Genomic DNA, 24,729 nt, shown 5'->3' with positions numbered 1-24,729 from the left:
TGAAGGCTATTTTGAGTGCTACAGATATTAAAGTTGTGCTTACTTTAAACCAAGACACAAATGTTTCTGAAAATTCAGAAAGCTTGCACATGCTGTTTTCACAAAATGAAATAGCAGAAAAGCCTACCCCACTTTTGACAATAAATGCCAACTAGGTATCTATAGCTGACGCCAGCACAAAGGACTCAAAATAGTTATGAGAGTTTCCTGAAACTGATTCTATATTTATGGAGAAGCCTCAACATATTTTCAATCACGAACATTTCCCAGCACATAAACTGGTTCAGAAATAAACATGTTTATCTTGAGATACAACAGAAGCCTGAACTTATTTGTGTCCTTTTTCACTAGTTTCAAAACAAAGAAATTTTCACTAAATACAAAACAAAGACTAAGACCTGTCCCTTTGTGATGAAAACTATTTCTACTACTCTGCAATCAAAGCAGCAACTATATCACAGCCTAGAAAATACAGTGCCTAGGACTCACAACTGTCCACCATAGGAATTGGTGGCAAATCACATGAAGCTGCTGTATCTAGCTTCAGATAGATTTTGCTGCATGAAATCAAATGTTGTCTTCTTCTAAACCAGCTATAAAAAAAAAAATCCAGCTCTTTCTCATACTATTCTGATTACAGCGTACATGCACCTCATGCTCCAATTATGGAATCTGTGATCCATAAAGAAAACAGAAACAATGTTAAAGTGCTCCATCATTTTTTAAGAAATAAACGTGTCTTTGCAAATATGCAAAGAAATAAACCAATGTGTCCTGTTCTCTTTTCTTTAGTTTAACGCTTTCATGAAGACAAAAATGAAGCAAACTAAATATAATGCAACATCCATGTGCTCCTAATCTGGCCTATCATCCTTGATGCAAGATGCAATTAATTTCTAAACCTGACACACTTGACTTAAGAAAAGTCTGTGCTAAAACATACTTTAAGCTGCTACTATACTTCAAAGAAATGCTTTTTTGATAGTTAACCAGTAGCACAACAACATTTTGCATTTAACACAATGACTTCTTTAGGTCACTACAGCCTCTTACTGATAGTTTCCACACTAGACAACAGCAACCAAATCTAGCCCAAATCGATTTTAAACACAGCAATACTACAATTAATGAGTCTAAATTACTCTATTCAAGTATATGATTCTTACTCACTCGCTCCCAAGTAAGTTCTTCTGCTGCTCGATCCCATTCCAAAGCATTCCAGTTCATGTCATCTGAGGAGATAACAGCCATTTTTACAGCTGCTAAGACTCACCCAAACCAAGATGTAACCACTCCTTGCTATGTTTTAAATTAACAGAAAAACTCAGGTCTATAACATTCAACTCATAACTGCTGATAGCTGTTCAGTAAGTAAATTCTTCAGCACTCAAAAGGAATACGAGATTTGCAAAACCAAGATAAGCTTAAGTGGGACTTTACACAGCTTCTTTGAATTACGACAGTCCTATTTTCAATGGTTTAAGTTATATTTAAAAGAACTAGAACATTACTGTTTTGAGTCACCTGTTACCTTGTGCTCCATTGTTTGCATCTGCTGCATCTTCTACTACAGCATCTTCTTCATCTTCATTATCCTCCTCCTCTTCATCTACTTGTTCCTCTTGAATTTCAGGGTTCTCACCTACAACTACATTCTCAGCACCCGGGTTAGCAGGTTGATCAAGCACAGCATTTTCAACACCTCCATTTACAACAGCCTGAGCCTGCAGAAACAAGATTTAGTATTCAGTTAAATAGATCAATCTCTCCCTGTGCTTTTTATCTTGCATATAGAAAAAAATCACTATTGAAAAAAAGTTAATAATGTATTGGTTTAGATAAGCATGAAATTTTGGACCACTTAACCTTTTAAAAGAGGAAGAGAAATAATCTGAATTCTTCACAGGGCAGCTGAGGATGGAAAGGACCTTTAGTAATCAGTCAACCCATCTACTCAAAACGGTGTAGGTTACAGCAGGCTCCTCAGTGCTGCTACAAGTTGACTTTTGAGCAGCTCCAGAGATGTAGACTTTACAATCTCTGTGAGAAACCTGTTCCTGGTCACATTTACAGTAAAAGGAAACCAAAACACCACATCTGGGTTTTTAATTTTTTTTTTCTTGCTGGTGTTTTTATTTTCTCTAAATGGAATTTCCTGTATTTTAGTTTGAGCCTGCTGCCCTGTCACTCAATACTACCAAGACTCTGTCTTATTTACATCCTCCTGTCAGACACTGATAAGGTCCACTCTGAGTCTTCTAAACTCCACAGTTAACAGTTTCAACTCTCAGCCTCTTCTCCTATGTCAGATTCTCCAGTCCTTAAATTTTGGTTGGCTCTTCACTGCACTCACTGCAGCATCTCTGGGCCTCTTTTGTACTGGGGGAGCCTAGAGCTAGATACAGCACTCTAGATGTGGTCTAACATGGACTCAATAGAGGAGAACTATCTTGATCTTATGGAAACTATCATGTTAGAAATATAATTAAAGGACAAGTCAGTCATCAAGCTGAGCATTTGTACCTTTGTCCTTTAGAAAAAAAAATCACATTTATTACAAAATAAAACAAAATTTTCATTATTTCCCCCCATGCATGTTATTTTTTCTATCATCTCTTCTCCTGCAAAAGAGACTCCTGTAAGCACATGCATGTGTGTGCAACAAAGAATCTCCAGCTTCACATTTCAGCAAAACCCCCAACTGCTTTGAGAACAGTGAATTGTTACTTCACAAATTACTGAAATACTCCTGAGAAAGACAAAAAAGCAAGCTGCATCCTCACTGATTATGGCTAACAATTCAACTTTACATGCACAAAATCTAAAGGGTAAAGACATTAAGATGAACTAAACAATCTTAAAGTTACTTTGCAAAAATTGTATTGCAATAATTCCATTAAGATTCCCCTTTATAACACTTCAAAAACTTTACAGTGCTGTAACTGAGTTTATGAAGTAACATATTCAACTGCTGCTAATCAAAGATACCCTGCAGTAAGATAACATTACTGCAGGGTTCTGATAATGCATTTATTCATGGAAACATATTTTCTGAATTTATCATCAACTACTGAGCAATTAAGTTTGACCTCATTTTGTTGACCAACACCATTGAGTGGTTGTTGTTGATTTTGTTCCAGCCACTGTGGTGCTCCTCCATGGACGATCTGTTCACGTAGCCAAACTAGGCTTATAAATGCACACAGGGTGCACGTTACCACAAAACAGCCCTGCAAACAGTCAGCCAGTAAGTTCTCTCTGTTAAAGAAAGAAAAAAACCCAAACATTAATGACAAATAATTTAGCTAGTAAGACTAAATTCAGTTGTTAACTACCACAAACAGATCCATATAGGCCAAACCAACAAATTAAATGGGTATTTGTGCAAAAAAAATAAATTAATTTGTGTCTAGGTGAATAAAGTATAGATACATAAATTTTATGTAATTAAAAATCAAATCAAATCAAATCTGTTCCATGACAGTTTCTTGTAGGAAGGCTCTATGTACCTGTATACAAAAGGCTTTAAGGGCCAAGACACACAGATTTGGAAAGTTTTTATTTCCTTCTGGTTTGATTTGTAAAATTAGTACTGTTTAAACATAAATATCCCTGAAAAACGGGAGCTGACTCAATATGAAGAAAAGCTTCAACAGTAGTTGAGGAAAAATAATGGAGAACAGCAAAGGAAACACAAGTAGTTGCTAAGTAAATAATTTGTTACAGTAAAAGGCCTGTCTAAATGGTTAGATGCCTAACATCGAATCTACTGAAACATTGTATCTGCTCAGCTGCCCTAACCAAAAGAACAGAACTGCAGAGTTTGCCTTCAACTGACCTACATTTTGGGTTGTCTTGTACCTCAGTTATTATCTCTGTACTTTAAAAATCCTAACCTGCCAAGTCATACATAACTGTAAAGCAGCAGCAAAACAAAGTTTGGTTAGACAACTGAAATTAGGCTTTCATGAGCAATGCAAGAAATATTTAAGTTGGCTTAATTTCTAACTCTAGGTACTCTCTCCCACTTGTTTTCCACCTTTGTACTGCTCCTTGACCACAGTGAATTTCCTCACAAAACCAACTAAAATATGTTCTTTAAAACAAACAGAAAATATGCCACCACAGCACTCCGCCTTCCCCAGAGAAGTATCAAGTCTGGCTCTCCAGGCATGTACTCTAGGTTCACTTGCCTCAGATTCTTCTCAAAAAACAAAACCAAAACCTACACTTACTGAGAGACAACAGGAAAAATACTGTTACTAATTTCAAGCGAGCATCTCTCCCCATTAATAAAAATTAATTACATGTAACATAACCTGGTGTCTCCAACCAACATTCATCCAAACTTTGCTTGGTGTGCAACTGATTCTACTCAAGCTGTTTCAGTTCCTCAAGTTCAATATAATGGGAAAAAAGTCACAACCAGCCAGAAACTGCTGTGTTGGTATTTACTGATTCTATAAGTAAAATTGGTTTAAAAAGACAAAGATAGACAATATTTAACAGTAAATGGTATTTGAAGCAGTAAAATTTAAGTGTCAGCTAGAAGACAATCCAATAGAAAAAAAATAATCCTATCACATAGAAGACTTGGGATGAATAAAATTAAATTTGAAGTGTAAGAATGTAACAAAAGCAAACACTATGTTATGGTATTAATATGTGAGCAATACATATTAATAGTCTACCATGGGGCATCTGATTTAAACTGCAATAAATTTATTTTATTATTGTCATTTTGCAGTCTAAATTTTATTGACATCAAACAAATCTTCATTAACCAGGGCCCATTTTGTAAACTCAGTCTTCCATTTCCAAAGATCCTGAACAACAGAACTTCAAAGTGAAATTGTTTCTGCTGTAATACTGTTGGTCATACATTTCATTATGCAAAGATTAACAGCTGCTCATGCAACACGATGGAAAATAACAAGTATAATTGGAAGAAAGGGACACTAAATTCCAAAGCAACCATTTTTACAGTAATCAGACTAGAAAAGTGTGCAAGTACTTACGTTGACAGAATATCTAATGGCAGTGTCAGTAGTGAGCTCACAGAGCCAGTAAACAAGCACTTGTAGATACGACCTGCATGAAGAAACAAAAGAGTTGCATAAATTCAGTTTTGGTTATAGATTCATTTGTAATGGACCACAGGTAGCATCTTTTCACCTAGCACCCTAACTAAATTTCTGACAAGGGAAAAATAAGCCCCAACTTTCAGTTCAGATCACATACAATCATGCAGAGCACAGCTGCCTTTATATTGGCTGATATTCCTGACAAAGTATACATTCTTGCCATACTAGGTTAGACTCAGGATTAATGAAAACCTGTCTCCAGCACTGATCACACCAAAAGACGCCCAAGACAAATACAGAAACTGGTTAAGAGATACTTGCAGCAGTACTTCCATAGTACATTCTCATATGCTTCACACAAAGCAACTCAGTTTCTCTGTGCAGTATCATCTCAGTGTTAATAAATTTTTGATGGATTCCCTCTCACCCCCATTAATTTGTTCAATCGTATTTTGAACCTATATAAACTTTTGGTATTATAATACCTAGTAGCAAAGTCTAACCACTTCATTATCTGTTTTAATTAATCATTTTAGGGATTAGTACTTGATGCTAGTTAATGTTTGACTTTTACTGTGACTCTTAAGTCATATAATCTTTAAAGTAGGTTAACAATATATATAGTCTGCTTCAGAAAATTAGGTTCAGATCCACAGGACACAGATATTCAGGACAGGGTAAGGGAACAATTAAAGCACCCATAAACAGAAATGCAATTTCTAAGATTCCCATTCCACCCTTTAAGGAGGCAGAGAAAATGTTCAGTCACACTGTAGTCAGTACTACTTATGCATTTTATATTTTACAGTCCTGAAGCAAATCTAGCAATGTGATCCTCTGCTGTCAGTTTCAATAGTTTTCCCCTGTACATCAGGGAGGCACTAGATGCCATTGAGCTGGAGATCAGGGATCATCAGGTTGAGTGCCTATGGGTGAGAATTAGAGGGAAGGCTAACAGGGCTGACATCCTGGTTGGAGTCTGTTATAGACCACCCAACCAGGAAGAAGAAGTTGATGAAGCATTCTTTAGGCAACTTAAGGATGTCTCAAGATCGCCTGACCTTGTTCTCATGGGTGACTTCAACCTGCCTGACATCTGCTGGGAACTCAACACAGCAGAGAGGAGACAGTCCAGGAGGTTCTTGGAATGCATGGAGGACAGCTTCTTATCCCAGGTGCTGAGTGAGCCTACCAGGGGTAAGGCTATGCTTGACCTCCTCTTCACCAACAGGGAAGGGCTGGTGGGTGATGTGGTGGTCGGAGGCTGTTTAGGGGCCAGCGACCATGAGATAATTGAATTTTCAGTATTTGGTCAAGTTAAGAGGGGCAGCAAGAAGACCTCCACTCTGGACTTCCGGAGGGCAGACTTCAGGTTGCTCAAGGAACTAACTCAGAAGGTTCCTTGGGAAACAGCCCTTAGAAACAAAGGGGTCCAGGAGAGCTGGGACTACTTCAAGGAGGAACTCTTGAAGGCGCAGGATCAGGCTGTGCCAATGCGCCGGAAGAGGAGCCGCTGGGGCAGACGGCCAGCCTGGATGGGTGATGAGCTTCTAAAAGAACTAAGGGAAAAAAAGAGGGTGTATTATCTTTGGAAGAAAGGTGAGGCAACCCATGAAAAGTTTAAGGATGTTGCTAGGTCTTGTAGGAAGAAAATTAGGGAGGCAAAAGCACGTTTGGAGCTTAGACTGGCCTCTGCTGTGAAGGACAACAAAAAGTCCTTCCATAAATACATTAATAGCAAGAGGAAGGGTAAGGACAACCTCCACTCCTTGGTGGACACGGAGGGGAACGTTGTAACAAAGAATGAGGAGAAGGCAGAGTTACTTAAAAACTTCTTTGCCTCAATTTTTTCTAGCAGGACAGAATGTCTTCCAGACAGCTGGCCTGCAGAGCTGGCAGGAGTCTGGGAGCAGCATAGTCTTCCTCTGTTCCAGAATGGGGTAGTTGGTGATCTGCTTAGTCACTTGGATCCCCACAAGTCCATGGGACCAGACGGGATCCATCCCAGGGTGCTGAGAGAGCTGGCAGATGTGCTGGCCAAGCCGCTCTCCATCATTTTTCAGCAGTCCTGGCTCACTGGAGACATCCCAGAGGACTGGAAGCTGGCCAACGTGGTGCCCATCCACAAGAAGGGCCGGTTGGATGAGCCAGGGAATTATAGACCTGTCAGCCTGACCTCAGTGCCAGGAAAGATTATGGAACAGGTCATCCTGAGTGCAATCACACAACACTTAGAGGATGGCCAAGGGATCAGGCCCAGCCAGCATGGGTTTAGGAAGGGCAGGTCCTGCCTGACCAACCTATGATCTCCTTCTATGATCAGGTGGATGTGGGGAGGCCTGTGGATGTAGTCTACCTGGACCTCAGCAAGGCCTTTGACACCGTCCCCCACAGCAAACTCCTGGCCAAGCTGTCAGCCCATGGCTTGGATGGGAGCACACTGAGATGGGTTAGGAACTGGCTGGAGGGCCGAGCCCAGAGAGTGGTGGTGAATGGTGCCACATCCAGCTGGCAGCCAGTCACCAGTGGTGTGCCCCAGGGATCAGTGCTGGGCCCCATGCTCTTTAACATCTTTATTGATGATCTGGACAAGGGCATCGAGTCCATCATCAGTAAATTTGCTGACGACACCAAGCTGGGGGCAGGAGTTGATCTGCTGGAGGGTAGAGAGGCTCTGCAGAGGGACCTCAACAGGCTGGACAGATGGGCAGAGTCCAACGGCATGAGATTTAACACATCCAAGTGCCGGGTTCTGCACATTGGCCACAGCAACCCCATGCAGTGCTACAGGCTGGGGTCAGAGTGGCTGGAGAGCAGTCAGGTGGAAAGGGACCTGGGGGGGCTGGTTGATGGTAGGCTGAACATGAGCCTGCAGTGTGCCCAGGCAGCCAGGAGGGCCAATGGCATCCTGGCCTGCATCAGGAACAGTGTGGCCAGCAGGAGCAGGGAGGTCATTCTGCCCCTGTACACTGCACTGGTTAGGCCGCACCTCGAGTACTGTGTCCAGTTCTGGGCCCCTCAGTTTAGGAAGGATGTTGAGTTGCTGGAGCATGTCCAGAGAAGGGCAACAAGGTTGGTGAGGGGCTTGGAGCACAAGCCCTATGAGGAGAGATTGAGGGAGCTGGGGTTGCTTAGCCTGGAGAAGAGGAGACTCAGGGGTGACCTTCTTGCTCTCTACAACTACCTGAAGGGGGGTTGTAGTCAGGCAGAAGTTGGCCTCTTCTCCCAGGCAACCAGTACCAGAACAAGAGGACACAGTCTCAGGCTGCGTCAGGGGAGGTTTAGGCTGGAGGTTAGGAGGAAGTTTTACACAGAGAGAGTGACTGCCCATTGGAATGGGCTGCCCGAGGAGGTGGTGGGGTCGCTGTCGCCGGGAGTGTTCAGGGTGAGGCTTGACAGGATGCTTGGTTGCATGGTTTAGTTGATTGGGTAGTGTTGGATGATAGGTTGGACATGATGATCTCGAAGGTCTCTTCCAACCTGGTTTATTCTATTCCATTCTATTCTCTGCCTACCATCCAGCAACAAAGTGGGGAAACTTCAAAGTAGCAAGATGGTCGCAAATGTGGCTGAGCAGAAGAGCTTGAAGAACACAAGCCTTTTAACTTCTGGATACATTACACCAGTAAGAATCCAGTGTAACAACAAGCACTGAGATTTTATGGAGTAGGAAGACAATGCTATGAGGATAGGCTGAGGAAGCTGGGGTTGTTCATCCTAGAGAAGACAGGACTTTGGGGGGGATCTTATAGCTGCTTACCAATACCTGAAAAGATCCAACAGGAAGGCTGGAGAGGGACTTTTCATAAACGTTTCTAGTAATAGGACATGAGGGAATAGATTTAAGCTAAGGGAGAGTAGGTTTAGACTTGATCTTAGGAAGAAGTTTTTCAGTATGAGGGTAGAACAGGTCGCCCAGGGAGGTTGTGGAGGTCTCCTACCTGGGGGTGTTCAAGGCCAGATGGGATGAGGCCTTGAGCAGCCAAGTCTAGCTGAGAGGCATCCCTGCCCAAGGCAGGGAGGTTGGAGTATATGACCTCTAAGGTCCCTTCCAACCTAAGCCATTCTATGATTTTTGTTAAACAGAATCTCTAAGGAAGTTGATTTTATTCACAGATTTCACTTGCTCACACACATAGAAGCAGATGTATGCCAAAGTGATCTGGACAGGATCACTTGTGGACAACACTAAAGACAAAGGATATCAGTTAGTAAATCTTCATTGTGTTTCTTGGATTTTTTCTTGCTTGGTATTTATGAACAGATTTCAGACATGCTTTTCATACTTTGCATGAGTGGGTGTCATTTGGGATCTTTCCATCATTGTTTTGTTTCATCCCTCTTGAGTCTCAGGCAAAATTTACAGTTCTCCTGTTTTCCTTATTTTGGCCGTTTGACGCTGTGCCTTTAAGGAAGGGGCACACTGGCTAAATGTTTATAAAAATATTTTGGTATTCTAAACGAATTTCATTGGCCAAGTATAGGTGGGAGGTGAGATTGGACCCAGGGGAGCTGGGAACTTTCTCTCAGTTTTCCTTCCTTCGCTGTCCCTTTTGGCTGGATCTGCTTCTGGGCTTCTTGCCAAGAGATAAGAACTAACTGACTCCCTGTAACAGGCCTGTCCGCTTCTTCCCCTGTCCTGCTAACCATCCTCGTCTCTTCTTCTACCTCTTTTTTTCGGGGAGAAGAGAGGTAGGGGGGTGAAGGGGGCACAGGGGGAAGCCCCCTCTGTGGGGGGTCTGATTTCTGGTTGAGTTCATTTGCTGTATATTCCTGTATATATTGTAAAATACCTGTATTTGTTGTGTTACATATAATCTGTTTCCTTGTAAAATATAATCTCATTTCTCCGACTGGGTTTAGCCGTGGTCTCTTTCTCAGTGGGGGAGGGAAAGCAGAGCCTTTCCTTTCAAACCACCACACTTATCTGTACTTCTTATAACTCCAGTCTTTTCATTCATCCTCTTGACACTTCACCTTTAGTCTGTTTGTTTTCCCTCTCAATTTGAATGAAATCTCATATACACCGCTCTTTGTCAAACAGCAAACACTCATTTTAGCCCTTCTGCTGGTTCTTCTGGTGCTCACATAGGCAATTCCATTCATTCCTCACTCACATCTATTTAAGAAGTTCTATTACACATCTCTACAATTTTAACTGCTACACAATTACATGATGCACATATAGAACCATTCTCTTCAGCTATAATGTTTTATTTTAAAAAAATGGCAACTGAATCACTCCAGAAAAATACATTCATGCACCACATCAGCACATGAACTGTGATAACTGAACTTTGAGATAAAGGAGGCACTTCAGACAAAGTCCCATTCTAGCATTTCCTGCTTCCTTAGTGTAAACAGTCACAGTACTCCTTTTCTTATCCCATGTACTGTATTGGTACTTCAGGTATGTTATTCTAGGAATGATGCAGCTAAATACAATTATCACAGAGAATAAAATCACTTTGGATCACACTGGCTCAATCCTAATTCTCTGAACAGATCATAGCAAATTGTACAAGTGGGTTTTTTCATTCACTAATGCAAAGACTCTAACAGAACAGGAACAGCGTATCACAGTTTGCTGGAGGTACACACAGAGAAATAAATTCCTTCTGCTCAACTATGTAACATGTATGCAATACAAAAGTGAAATTACCAAAAGAACAATGTAGATTTTATCCCACAACGGGATAACTGCATGACTAGCACGTCAATCTGGAAGACAGACTTGTTCAACCATACATCTCCTTTGGTATGTTTGGTAAGTTTATACTGCACCTTTTTCTTCCAGATATAAAATAACGAGTAGAACATTTCCTCATGAAGTCAGCCACAATTATGTGAGCCATATGACAGGAACAGGGATGGCAAAAGATTACATTGGAAAGTATTTAAATATTACAGAAAATTAAGTGTTAAAGGCATTTAATGTACAAAGACAAGATTTGTACCAAAAAATTAAAAATAAATAAATAAAAATAATCAAACCACAAGTAAGATCCTGACAAATTTCAAAAGTAAATGATTTCTTTCAGGGTTTGTTAAGACTGAATGGTCCAGCACTTTCCTATGCAAATACAGTACCCTTCATAGTACATTCATTTATAAAGGAATACATTAAATAGGGGCACATGTGCAATACTAGAGAGAAAATTAAGACAAATTAAAATAAACCTGTCATGCCTAAATCAAAGTCATAAGTCAGCCAGACTGTTCTTAATACTAATTTCAAAGCCAAAAAGTCACATTTGTAGAAAAATCACTTTTCGTTGTTTACTCCATGCCCAAAAAAGCTTTTTCTTGAACTGGAAGTGCAGGCTGCAGTAACAGAATCACTCTTTTATAACTGACACCAGTATTGTGCTATTCTGCAACTAAGCCAATGCCAGCTACAAATAAATTCATAGGACATATGGAGAAACTGTCTAGGGAGATGCATTTACTTGCTTCCTGCTCTTCCATTCAAAGGGTGCTTTACTGTCTCTAAAGACATGCTCCAAATAATGTCCTTGACTGAACACAGAGTCACTATATCCCTTTTGTCTTTTTTCATCTTCTCTATAGTTTTAGCTTATTGAATCATCAATAGTTCTCTTTCCATTTGTATTTGAGGAGTGAATTTCAAACTGGATACTACAATAATTTAAATGTGCAGTCCCTTTTTCTGTTAAATTTCTTAACTACTTACAGGCCTTTAAAAAACATTAACAGAAGTTCTACTAATCAATTTATGTATGACTGGAGGAATTTTACTTTTAATACTAAAAATCATACTGCATGTCATTCATAAATGGTTGGAAAAAACAGGGCAATTCTTCTACCCCAATATTAAACAAACAGTATCATAAAAAAACTTCCATGTAATTTTAAAGAAAGCAATTGAAAAGAGTAATTTTATTGGAAGAATACATGTAAGGCCATTTTATGCACTTTCTCCTACCTCTTAACACCTTCCTGCTAGCTTAAGTGTTGAATATCTAGAACTTGAGTAAAAAACAAGTAAAATTATGTCTTTGAATTTATGATTATGTTTTAAAATAAAACTAACAATAGTCTCACAAAGCTCTGCTGCAGGAACTGGCACATTTTCTTGCATATAGAAGTTATTACATTACAAAAAATTAATACTTACATGCAGTAAGAGGTACTACTCCCAACCATGCAAAGGCCACAAGTGTATAATGAAACCAGTATCGTATTGCTGTGCCAATACTTGTAACCAGTCCAGCAAAGATGTCTTGGATTGGAAGCCGTGAAGGCATATCTGGGGAATAAACTGTGCAGAAAAGACACTTATAAAATAATTCTTCCTTTAAAGAAGCCTTTATATAAAAGTTCTGTCAACTGCAAAATCATTGCATCTGACAAAATTTTGCTAACAGAATAAGTGTATTTTATAGATTCCCAAGAGATGACCCCAAACAAATAAAAAAACCTTCACGTGCCACATTTATTATACTGTGTCCCAAATAGGATGGGATAATATACTCCATGTTAGTTTTTAACTTAGAGAAGTTTCCTTAATAGCTTTATTTATTAACTGCAAACTGTAATTGTCGAAATAAGCTCAAGCATCCAAGAGAAAAGATTTGATTCTCCTCAGCACTACCTCAAAGATACGCTTTATTGTTCATAAATACAGTTCAAGGTAACAGAATGAAGAACAATAGCAATTACCAATTTTCCCTAGTGTCAACTTATGTGTGCTAGATAATTTAGACTCTACTTTGCTAACCAAATGCCTACCAAAAAACCCCCAAACAAGTGCCAAACTGAAGCACCACACAAACAGAAAGATTGAAGGGATGTGATTATGTAATCTACAGACAGTAAAATATACACAGAATGACTTATTTTCAACAGATCTCTCTTTCATATCATGCAGCATTTCTTCTATGGCCACTCCTATTACAGAACATAATGCAAAGCTCTCAGTCTGTGTAGAGATTTTCATAACAGTAAATTTTCTTGAATTTTAAATTCAAGACCTATATATTACATAAATCTGTCCCTAGTCAACAGCCAAGAAAAACACTGACAGGGCTTTTTGTTTTGGAAACAGCTAGAAAGCGTATACCTCTAACCACTTCATACAACTGCCTGAAAGGAGATTGTAGCGATGTTGATGTCAGTCTCTTCTCCATAGTATCAAGTGACAGGATGAGTGGAAATGACCCCGAGTTGGACCAGGGAAGGTTTAGATTGGATAAGAAACTTTTTCCCTGAAAGGGTTACTGGACTAGGCTTCCCAGGGATGTGGTTGACTACCCCTAGCAGTCTTCAAAAGAGGCACAAATGTAGTGCTTACAGATATGATTTAGTACCCACCTTTGTAGCATTAGATAGTGGTTGGGCTTGATCTTAAAGTTTTTTTCCAACCAAAACAATTCTATGATTTCATTAGCTTCTACACACATATGGATGCAAAGAAGTGGTAATGCACAGAATTGATAACAGGTTTGAATAAAGACGACAAACTACAGTCAGGGGCTGCATAAAGTCACTGCTGCTTGGATGTTTAACAGTCACGTTGGAAACAGCTGAGCTCAAAGATTAACACATTTAATTAATGGAGTATTTTTAAAAACATCAAATACTTTTAACTACACATGGAAACTCAATTTTTACAAAAACTACTAGAGAAATTATTTCCTCCCCTTTGATTTAAGAGTCTGAGAAATACTGCTCCATGCAATCAGCTGTCTTTAATAAATGTCCCTATTCTCTTTACCTACATTCATAATTGTCCTTTTACTAATTTTGGAGAGGAAGCCTCTACCACAGGAAAAAAAAAGAAATACATATATTTTTTTCTCCCTAGGGATATTTCTCCAAGTTTCTGTAAAGAGAGCTCAAGAACATAGAAAAGCAGTATCAACATGCAGAAACAGCCAAAGAATGTCAAGTGTTTCGTGCGTTGAAACAGCATCTGGATTATATTTGACACACAGTAACAACAAAAATGTAACTATAAGATAAATAGCACTGGTTTTAAATTTCAAGTGTTCTCAGTTGTCACGTTGTCTGGAATTTGTTAAAAAAGAAAAGGATGAAAAAATACACTAAGGAAGTGAAGCTGTGAGAACATAGAGCAGTAAATTGAAAGCAGGGGACAAACATTTTGTCATTGTCAACCAATTACAATTCCCTTATTACAGAAATAGATTTGGTATACCATTTGACAGTACCAGAGAAAATGCCAGCTGAGGTTTATTTTTTCATTAAAAAAATGACCAACTACAACAGAGGCTACAAGAAAAACATTAACTTTGTGTTAAGAATTTATTTGTTAGAGGGAATTTGGGAGGTTTAAAGCTGCTTTTTAAAATGCTCCTTTCAGGAATTACTTAACACTCAGACAGGTTTGTAAAAAAGGATGCCCATCCTAACTCAGTAAAGCTGAAGTTGTTATAAATGTTAGCACCTCTACAAACTCATTTTTTAAAAGGCTTTAGGATCATAACTAAGCATTTAAAGAAACACAAAATGTAGCTACTACTCAGAGAAGACAAGCTACATCTGCCAAATTTTAAGAATGTGGTGATTATTTTAAGGTTTCTGCAGCCAGGGGTGAGGGATGGGGGGACAGCTGTAGTTTTCACTCTACTTTACCCCACTTCAAAACATATAAAGCTTCTACCACTAGAAGCTTTATAATGTGATGATAAGATAAAGCCTATGTCCTATAACACTTGAGTGAGTGAAATGCAAAAACTCCTAGCATGACAGGAAGTCTTTATGTGCAAGCACAGTGCAACACTGAAGCTTGCTGGCAGTGATTTTTATAGCTCATGCCCCCACTTGTGTCTCTCACCTACTGCCATTTTCTCTCCATATTGCACCTCCTTTTATCCACTCCCCACTACCACTGCAAGGCCTGAGACTTTGACCTCAGTCACCATGTTCTACATCCCCTTCACTCCCTTTCACACACTCGTCCTCATCCTACCTCCATCCCTTAATTCCTATCTCAGTAATTTTTCCTAACTCAGTTTTAGAAATGGGTTTCCAGCATTATTTACCACTGTTCATCCCAATTAAAAAAAAAAAAATTTAAAAAAAAAAATCTTTCTACCAGAGGACAATTAAACATTTTTTTTTTCTATTACAGCACAAAATTCAAGCAGACTTTGGCTATAGACTACTGTGTTAAAGTATGTCAAAAGGAACAGTTAAAAAATACATAGTCCATTATATCTTTCAGTACAATTTTAATACTTTGAATGACATGCCAGACAACTGGTCTCTCATTTTAGTATAATAACATAGTTTCTTACAGATAATTTTTGTATAAAATTAAAGATCCAAAATTTTGGAACGTGATAAATTGTTACTACAAACAACATGCAATTACAAAAGGGTATTTTTGGCAGAAGTTACTTAAAAATACAAATATACAATTTAGTAATTTACAATTATGCCAGAGTGATCCTCATTTTTCTTTGCCTTGGTATCTATGAACCAAGAACACTTTGACATTAATATGCTAGTCACATCTGGAAGGTTTTAAAATGATCAAAAAAGTATCAAGGTTTATGGATGGATTAAAACAACTTAGTGCCTGTCCACTGAGACACAGAAACTAATTATATACATGCATTTATTCAACTTCATCCCATGGTGAATTAGCTTATCTGAAAGAGCTTTAACCCTGGCAGAGTTATAGGCCACATCCAACTTTGTTTTGGAAGACTAACATATATATTAATCCCATCTCTGCCTCATCATTCTCACTCCAGCATGTGTGACACTTTTCCAGCTCCTATAAGCAGATCCTGCTTCCAAACTGTACATATGTATTACCTTTCAAGTAACAATGGGTAAGATAGACTAAGGAAACTGAGCGGAAGGCATGAAGGAAGCAACGAAGACACACTAGGTATAGAGGGCTGGAATAATCTGTACTAGGTACCTGACATGCTACTGCTGCATGCAGCCTGGCAGAAGAGAGAACCTCACTTATTTCTACTACTATCGGTTAAAATCTAATTAAGAATCCCATGGGAACTATATAAAGACCCACCTTCAGCACAAGATGCCTAACTGATTTAGTTGAATCTAACATAAAAGGCAATGTAATAATGGGTAGTTATTGTAACCTTGATTGAAATGCAACCATCACCAGTCTATTACTTGCATTACCAAGACTATTTGAACTGAAGGTGACTTAAGCAATGTAGTAGTGTTGCAGGTGGATAGTTTGAAGGCAACTGAAAACTGGTTTCCAAATTCAAATTTGGCTGTGGTTTCACCTTAACATTCAGTATTCCAGATGCTCAAATTTATCACTGATGCTGAAAACATGCTCTAAAGTCAGCAACAAAAGAATGGGATTGAGGCAGCCAGAAAAGATACAAAATAATTATTACTTTTTTTGGCTCACGAGATAATGAAAGAACCAGATTATCCATTATTTAAACAATTCACACAGGCTGCAATAATATGCAAAAGAACTGCAATTCAAACAAGAATACAGAAGTTAAAACACAAGTTTGGGTCTATCATGCTGGATGAAAAAGTAATCATTTCACACAAACTAAGAGGTAAAAAAGGAAAGTAATTCTGAAAAAAATAGAAGCAGGAAAACATACTTACTTGGTGTGAAAGCAAATCTGTGCTTACATAATTCACAGTATTCTTTTCTGCTATGTTTAAGCCACTGAACTAAGCTGCAATAAAAAGCGATCACATTAATACATGCAATTACATCTCTCCACCTTTTCTCACCATTAAGTAAAACACAGCAATTACCTGTTTTTAAATATAAATAAGCAATATTGGTACTAATCAGCATTGGTACTATCAAGCAGGATTTAAAATAATATCTTTATTAAGCTCATTCAGGCCATCAAGCTTCAGAAAGCAAGAAAAAGTATGCTGACTGTCAGTTATGGCCACTCTTTAATTGCATCACTTACATTCTTCCACTATGTTACTGAAAAAGCAAACTCAACGCATAAATCCTGGCAGGGGTGTCCAGGAGTGACACTAATTATTATATAAATATGTCAAGATATGACACAATATAGGGACACATGCAAGATACAGAACTGTTGTACTTGTGAAAGAACAGCTATTAAAATACTATAAAAACAAATGCGTGCTATAGATCAGAATTACACTTTTCACTTATTTCCCTGATGAAACATATGCTTCAAAATGACCTAACAATACTAAGGTTAGATATTCTTCTTATTCATATATATGTTCATTTGCCATTCAAGTGGGGGGGAGGGGCGTGCCAACATACTGATTTTTCTGCTTAGTTTTCATGAAGTTGACATATGAGCGGAACTGTAAACAGAACTGTTTAAGAACAGTCTTAAACAAAAGCAATTACCAGTGCTTTATTTTCATAAACAGCCACCAAATTCTTTGTGAACTATAATGAACCATCATGCAAAAAACATCAAAACTCCTAACACATTTTTATTGCAAATTGGATTGTCTCACTAGCTAACCTGAAGACTTGGGAAGCACTGCTTTTAGAAACACGTTAATGTGCTTTATAAAATAACCCCAATATTACACCCTCCTTCCCGCCATGAACACAGAACTCACCATTCCTGGTGAATAAATTTAATACTGCCAGTGCACACACATGGATGATAGAGCGGTTTCTCAGGAGTTCCTTCAGACCGACAGACTCTGCATATGTCTGCTGACAAGAACATTAGATTATTACAAAGTTACAAGACAAAACATACAATCAAATCCTAGAAACTTTGCCACATAGTAAAATGAAGGTAGAATAGACTAGAATAGACCAGACCAGACCAGGTTGGAAGAGATCTTCAAGATCATTGCGTCCAACCTATCATCCAACACCACCTAATCAACTAAACCATGCAACCAAGCACCCTATCAAGTCTCCTCCTGAACACCTCCAATAATGGTGACTCCACCACCTCCCTGGGCAGCACATTCCAATGGGCAATCACTCTCTCTGTGAAGAATTTCTTCCTAACATCGAGTCTGAACCTCCCCTGGCGCAGCTTGAGACTGTGTCCTCTTGTTCTGGTGCTGGTTGCCTGGGAGGAGAGACCAGCTCCCATCTGTCTACAACCTCCCTTCAGGTAATTGTAGAAAGCAATAAGGTCTCCCCTGAGCCTCCTCTTCTCCAGGCTAATCAACCCCAGCTCCCTCAGCCTCTCTTCATAGGGCTTGTGTTCCAAACCCCTCACCAACTTTCTTGCCCTTCTCTGGACATGTTCCAGCAACTCAACATCTTTCCTAAACTGAGCGGCCCAGAACTGGACACAGTACTCAAGGTGCGGCCTAACCAGTGCAGCGTACAGGGGCAGAATGACCTCCCTGCTCCTGCTGACCACACTGTTCCTGACACAAGCCAGGATGCCATCGGCCCTCTTGGCTGCCTGGGTACACTGCAGGCTCATGTTCAGCCCACCATCAACCAGTACCCCCAGGTCCCTCTCTGCCTGGCCACCCTCCAGCCACTCTGAACCCAGCCTGTAGCACTGCATGGGGTTGCTGTGGCCAATGTGCAGAACCCGGCACTTGGATGTGAATAAACTGTAAGAGGATGAAAGATAGATTTTGTCTCATGCAAGATATGAAGACTGAGAGATCACCAGAAAAAGCAAAAAATGTTATCTGCCTGACCATATTATAAACCTGTCTAAACATGTCTTAATTACATTTAAGACTTCCAGCAAATAGACACTGTAAAACCATAAGGTGCTCTTTGCCAAAAGAGGTATCGCTAAAAGCACATAGAGATTAAGCATAATCTTCCTGAAAGGGGAGCCTGAGATAGAAAAACTTCATCTGAGCTCTGAACAAGTTAAAGACTGAGAAGAAGAGATTTGTGTTTAACAATTACTTAAGCATGCCATTTGCTGCTGTTGAAAATAATATGGGAGTTCCTCAGTGCTCTTGATGAAAAAAAAACTTTAAAAGAAAAACTAAAAAAAACCTCAAACTCAAATAGGTACCTTTTGAGTCCACTACCCAAACTGAACACAGCCATCCATTCAGTAATCTACAGACTAGTCACAAGAAGAAAGACATTTTCTACTTCTTATTCTGTAATTTCAATTTCAGAAGGTCCCATATCATATTTATTCCCTACTTTTGACATTTTCTTACAACTACAGATTGCAATACGTTTTGTGGACAAATAAGTATAAGCCCCTCTTTCTAAAGGCCAGATGTCTTATTTTAACACCATTTAGTTATCCTGAACACTTAAACACACAATAATAAGTAAACAAGTATTTTATTTGCTTATTGACAGATGCATAACTTCCCTTCATTTCTTTACCTCTATTAAAGAAATAAACATAAATCTTCTATTAAAATGAACATTTTAAGTTCAGCATTTCCTTTTTTGTTAGTTATTTTCTCTATCAACCACTATTCAGCAAATGTGCAAGACCATAACAGATTAGAGATATTTGTTAGAAAAATACCAACTTAGAGTACTGATATAAGAATACTGAAAATAAGCGCTTTAGAACCTGAATCACCCATCTTTGTTCTTGGTTGAAATCTCCGAAATTTAATGGTTTCCTACCAAAAGTTTCAAAAGGTGCCAAACTTCAGTGTTGTCCATAAAGAAGTCACAATATGACCTTACCTGTTTTTCACACAGTATTAGAACAGTTTATACACATAAGCATAAGAATTCAAGCAATTCCAAAAGGGGAAAAAACAAAAAAGTTTAGTTCTATCTATAAAAGATATCCAAATTCTTATATGCAGGCTGAAACCCTAGAATTAACAGAAACATGTATTCAATACTGCATCAATGCTGCATAAAGAGTACTTCTGTCACAGCAGTATCGAGTAACTATGCATTGCTGCAAACATCAGGAGTCCCTGGTTTCTCTGCCAACAAGAACAACCAGAATTACTACTTCACCGAACAAATGATTCTTTTATCATAGAGACCATTTCCAGATGGTTGCACTAGACAGGTCTCGTCTGAGAGGCAGGACCTACCCACTAGCTGTGGCATGCCCACCTTCCTCCAGCATTCTTTCAAACAGACCTATTTTACCATAGTAAGTTGACAACTTTGTACACTGGATACATAGAATACATAGAATAAACCAGGTTGGAAGAGACCTTCAAGATCATCGCGTCCAACCCATCAACCAATCCAACACCGCCCAAACAACTAACCCACGGCACCAAGCACCCCATCAAGTCTTTTCCTGAAAACCTCCAGTGATGGCGACTCCACCACCTCCCCAGGCAGCCCATTCCAATGGGCAATCACTCTTTCTGTATAGAACTTTTTTCTAACATCCAGCCTGACCCTCCCCTGGCGCAGCCTGAGACTGTGTCCTCTTGTTCTGGTACTGCTTGCCTGGGAGAAGAGACCAACATCCATCTGTCCACAACCTCCCTTCAGGTAGTTGTAGAGAGTAATAAGGTCACCCCTGAGTCTCCTCTTCTCCAGGCTAAGCAACCCCAGCTCCCTCAGCCTCTCCTCGTAGGGCTTATGTTCCAAACCCCTCACCAACTTTGTTGCTCTTCTCTGGACTCGTTCCAGCAAGTCAACATCCTTCCTAAACTGAGGGGCCCAGAACTGGACACAGTACTCGAGGTGCGGCCTAACCAGTGCAGTGTACAGGGGCAGAATGACCTCCCTGCTCCTGCTGGCCACACTGTTCCTGATGCAGGCCAGGATGCCATTGGCCCTCTTAGCTGCCTGGGCACACTGCAGGCTCACAAGTGATAGATGTGAAAGGGCTACTTTAAGAATGCTCTCTGGCATCGAAGAAGGCAAATTAAAAGCACACTGTTCTATAGCCCTCTGAACCCAGTCTTTAATGGTTGTCTTTCACAGCAGACTCTTCACTTACTCTCAAGACTGCTGGGGAAAAAATACAACTTGCTTTACTGAAAGCAAGTGAATTCTCTATTTGGAAAAGGATTTCCTCTGTTTGATAATTAAAGTAAATTAAACCTAAATGTTATCTTTTCAAAGGTTAGAACAATTTATAGGTATTCTCACTTGCTTTATAAATCCAAATAAATGACTTTAATAACCTGGACCCTTGAAACAGCTGATAACTTCAAATCAGTAAAACTTGCCAAGGCTCAACCTGTAAAGCCACGCATTTTATGACCTGTTGTCAGGTTTAGAGGGAATTCAGCTGTGTAATAGACACTGTTTTTCTATTTGCACACACACACTTTGTATCCTGTTCTTCATGCATGAGTTCTGGAAAAAAGCAGGTAATACAGTTCCTTTGTTCTCTCAGACAATGACTCTCTGCTTATTCTCTAACTGAATGCTCATCACTATGATATGTAAAAGTGAAGATACTATTCAACAATAAACTGCTTTAACTAGAAAGAAGCAGAAGCACCTCTCAGCTGCAAAATCTGGTATCTGGTGCTTTCACAGAGAAGCAACTCCCACATTCAGAAACGCAAAAGCCATCACTTAGGTCTGACTGTTATTACCCTAACTGCCTTCCCTATCTGAGCTCTCACAATCTAGTTAAGTTTTCTAGCTCCACAACACAATTCAGTCAAGCACAGAACCTATCAGAAACACAATGGGTAGAATACTATCAGTAGACTGTTAGAAAAGTTCATCTGAGGTTTTGCAGCAGAAGTTCAGGCCAAAATAACATTACATGTGTTTGCGTGTGTGTCCAAATTTCAAATGTAAAGTTTAACAGAAAAGTTTAGTTAAAGCAGACAATGCCTGAAGATATAACTAACAGATACTTCTTTCTCCTTTCTCCTCCTGATCTCTCTGTTCACTTACTCAAGTCCTGCAAAAGCAGGTATGATCAAAGATTACTGCTGTTTACAGTCTGTAACAAATCATCAACTATGCTGTCTGCACTAAACCCTGAGACAAATTTCACTGTTTGCAATAGTTCAGGTTTCCAGGGCAGAGACCAAGCAATAAGTTTCACTTGGATTAATTTCTTCTGTTAAAGTAATTGCTGATTTACAGAGGCATGACAGAGTGGCAGCAAAGTTTTAAAATTTGACAGGCTTGTAAAAACAGTAATATTTTGATAAACCATCTATGCTCACAAGTACTAAAGATGCCTACAGCATAACCCTAGGGCCACTCTACAAAGGTGCTCTTACTCCATTTGGCCTGTCATGTTTTTCCAGCCTTTTTTTTTTTTCTTTTTGATCCTTTCAAGATGGAAAATCAAGTGCCACTACATAAACAGCTACATTCAAAATGATGCCAAAGTTACAGAAGCCAAAACATAACTTTCCTTGTCTCACTACTCCAATATTCATTTGCAGTTATTGCTTACGATGACAAAGCCCAAATACTACAAGAAACATAGTACAACACACATCTTTTGTTTATTTCTGTTTATGCTACTGTGATGAATGGAGTGATAATTTGTGTCAATTAGATGATTTTGATTAAAGCAAAACCTAAAGCAGGAGCATGAATGGTGAAATGAGGGATCAGACACTGGGAACTGACATATGTAACTAGAGTAAGATTTTTTTCAGGCTTTATTATAACCAGTTGTTTATGATTAACTTGATTTGCTTTAATATAGAGTAAGATTTTTTTAGGTTTTATTATAACCTGTTGTTTATAATTAATTTAGTAGATGTATGCAAAGGCCTTAGTGAAACGTTAGGAACTAACAGCTAATAGCTGGAATAAAAATAAGACTATGAAACAATAAGTTGTTCAAGGATGGGAAAGGAGGAGAGTTCGCTACAGAAGATGTGAACACAAGAAAGAGTTGTGAGAACCAACCCAACCACAAGGATTCCACATGTAACCCACCAGTGGGTGCTGACCAGAGGGTTACATCATTGAAAGACCACCAGAAGGGTGAACTAATTTAAATAAACCCACCTTTATATGCATATGTATTAGGAACAGAATATTTAAGGGGAATTAGATTGTGTTTAGTGTGCGTTGTTGGTGGGGTGCAGACGCCGCCATACACCCAGCACTGTCTGCTTGTCTCTTATTACCTTAAAATTGCTCTTTTCAAATTAAAATTGTATTTAATAGACTTCAACTGGCTTTGTCATTAATAGCACTACAATATGAAGTCATGGTTTAGACAAGTTCTGCATTATCAGCTCGAACCACAGTGTTCCTCAACATTCTTTAAGCAGAGCAAAAGTGCTAACAAACCATACCCACATTCGATCTTAAGCAAATACCCTTAAAAATGGAAACCACACATTAAAAAAACATGACTGATCTGACAACTTCCTTTTTTAAATGAGGTGAGTTACTCTGTATTAGTCTCTTGTAGAAGAAACAGAGAAACATGTCAGCTCCTGCAGTTTCACAATTTCATATTTTCAGACAGATTTTCCAGCACACATAAAGTTAACCTTGAAAAAGGAGCGGCACCAGCAAAAGCTGCTATTACTATTCAACCGAAAGCGTAAATTTAAAATTCCCTAAGTTACGGGACAGGTATGACAGCTTCCCCCGGCCAAGCAAAAACTGGACCCGAGGAGGATTTGCACGACTCCGTGTCCCCTCCTCACGGCCTCTGACGTTGCCTCAGTGTACCAGCCCCGGCTTTCAGCAACGGGGTTTCCTTTCACGTAAACTCTAATTCGTCCCCGAGCCCCTCACTCCCCACATCGCAAAGCCCCAGCCGGAAAAGAAGGCAGCCAGAGGAAGCGTCCGGCGGTGCCCGCTGCCGAGGCGACCAGGCCGAGCCCCGGTAAGGGCCGGTCCTGCGCCCGGGTGTTACCGCAGCACCGCCCTCCCCTACCCGCCCCCGGCAGCTCTCGGCTCCCAGCGGCCGCGGTTATGTAAGGGGCGCCCGCGTGCGCACCCGACAGCTCGCGAGCCACCCCCAAACCTCCCCCGCCCCCACGCAGGCTAGCGGCCCCGGCAAAGGAAGAGGGCGGGGGACGGGGGCACCGGCCCGGGCACCCAGCCCCGGTACACGAAGCTCCCCCGAGCGTAAACAGCACCCGGCCCGCCTAGTGGCTGCTGGCCCAGGAACGCTCTCCTCTTACTTCGAAGCAGCACAGACAGAGCCCCAGCTCAGGCGAGGGAAAGGGCGGGAGGGGGACTAGCAACGGGCACGGAAGGAGCGCAGTACCTTCCTCGGCGGTCTCCATCTTGCCTGGCTGACGCAGCGCCGGTCGAGCGAGTGGTGTGAGCGCGGGGGGCGGGGCCGCGCGGGTAAGCGGTGCGGGCACCGGAGAGGCTGCACCACGCGCTGGCAGGGCTAGAGCGGCGCTCTCGCCGCTGGCGCCGCCTGGCGGCTGTGGGAGGCCCGGGAGGCCCGGAATGCGGGTCGGTGGGCCCGGGCGGGTTACGCCGAGCTGCGGCGGGATGGCTTGTCGGGCCCGGTCGTCCGGCGTCCGGGCCGACAGCCCCGAGGGTAGTTTTTGCGTGACTGTCCCTCTTCGGCAGCTCCTGGCCCTGTTTTTGCGGGCCGGAGCGAGCCGGAGGGCAGTCAGCACGTCAAAGGGGGAGCGGGACAGGGCGATTGGTGGCCATGGAAACGCGGGCCGCGGTGGAGGGACACGTTCGAACTGTTCCTTAAAGATCACGGAAGTCAAACAAAACAACTATACCCCATTCTAAATTCTACCCTAAAGCAAATAGAAACACCGCATTCATACTCGAAGCAGGGCAAGCTTTCGGGAACGACAGCGTTTGAAGGATCTGGAGTGTGTGGAC

At 40.5% G+C, this 24,729-nt stretch overlaps 1 protein-coding gene across 2 annotated transcripts in view; it reads right to left on the bottom strand.

Moving 5' to 3' along the window:
* Positions 1 to 24,231, bottom strand: part of MARCHF6 (membrane associated ring-CH-type finger 6) — a 51,684-nt gene extending 27,453 nt beyond the window's left edge. The window contains exons 1-8 of one of the 2 annotated variants that reach the window (XM_054164004.1): positions 24,143 to 24,231; positions 17,652 to 17,748; positions 16,686 to 16,759; positions 12,223 to 12,366; positions 5,019 to 5,091; positions 3,090 to 3,258; positions 1,532 to 1,724; positions 1,171 to 1,232 (exon numbers count right to left, since the gene is read on the bottom strand). In XM_054164004.1, the coding sequence (XP_054019979.1) occupies positions 1,171 to 1,232; positions 1,532 to 1,724; positions 3,090 to 3,258; positions 5,019 to 5,091; positions 12,223 to 12,366; positions 16,686 to 16,759; positions 17,652 to 17,748; positions 24,143 to 24,161 (831 nt within the window). In that variant the 5' untranslated portion in view covers positions 24,162 to 24,231. Of the gene's footprint in view, positions 1 to 1,170; positions 1,233 to 1,531; positions 1,725 to 3,089; positions 3,259 to 5,018; positions 5,092 to 12,222; positions 12,367 to 16,685; positions 16,760 to 17,651; positions 17,752 to 24,142 lie in introns of both variants that reach the window. The other variant, XM_054164003.1, reaches the window with a different exon arrangement.
* Positions 24,232 to 24,729: the final 498 nt, after the last annotated feature.

The sequence above is a fragment of the Dryobates pubescens genome, chromosome 9 (assembly GCF_014839835.1).
Source record: "Dryobates pubescens isolate bDryPub1 chromosome 9, bDryPub1.pri, whole genome shotgun sequence".
Classification (NCBI taxonomy): domain Eukaryota; kingdom Metazoa; phylum Chordata; class Aves; order Piciformes; family Picidae; genus Dryobates; species Dryobates pubescens.
Note: the sequence above shows the minus strand (reverse complement) of the source record. Positions and strands in the feature narration are given on the sequence as shown.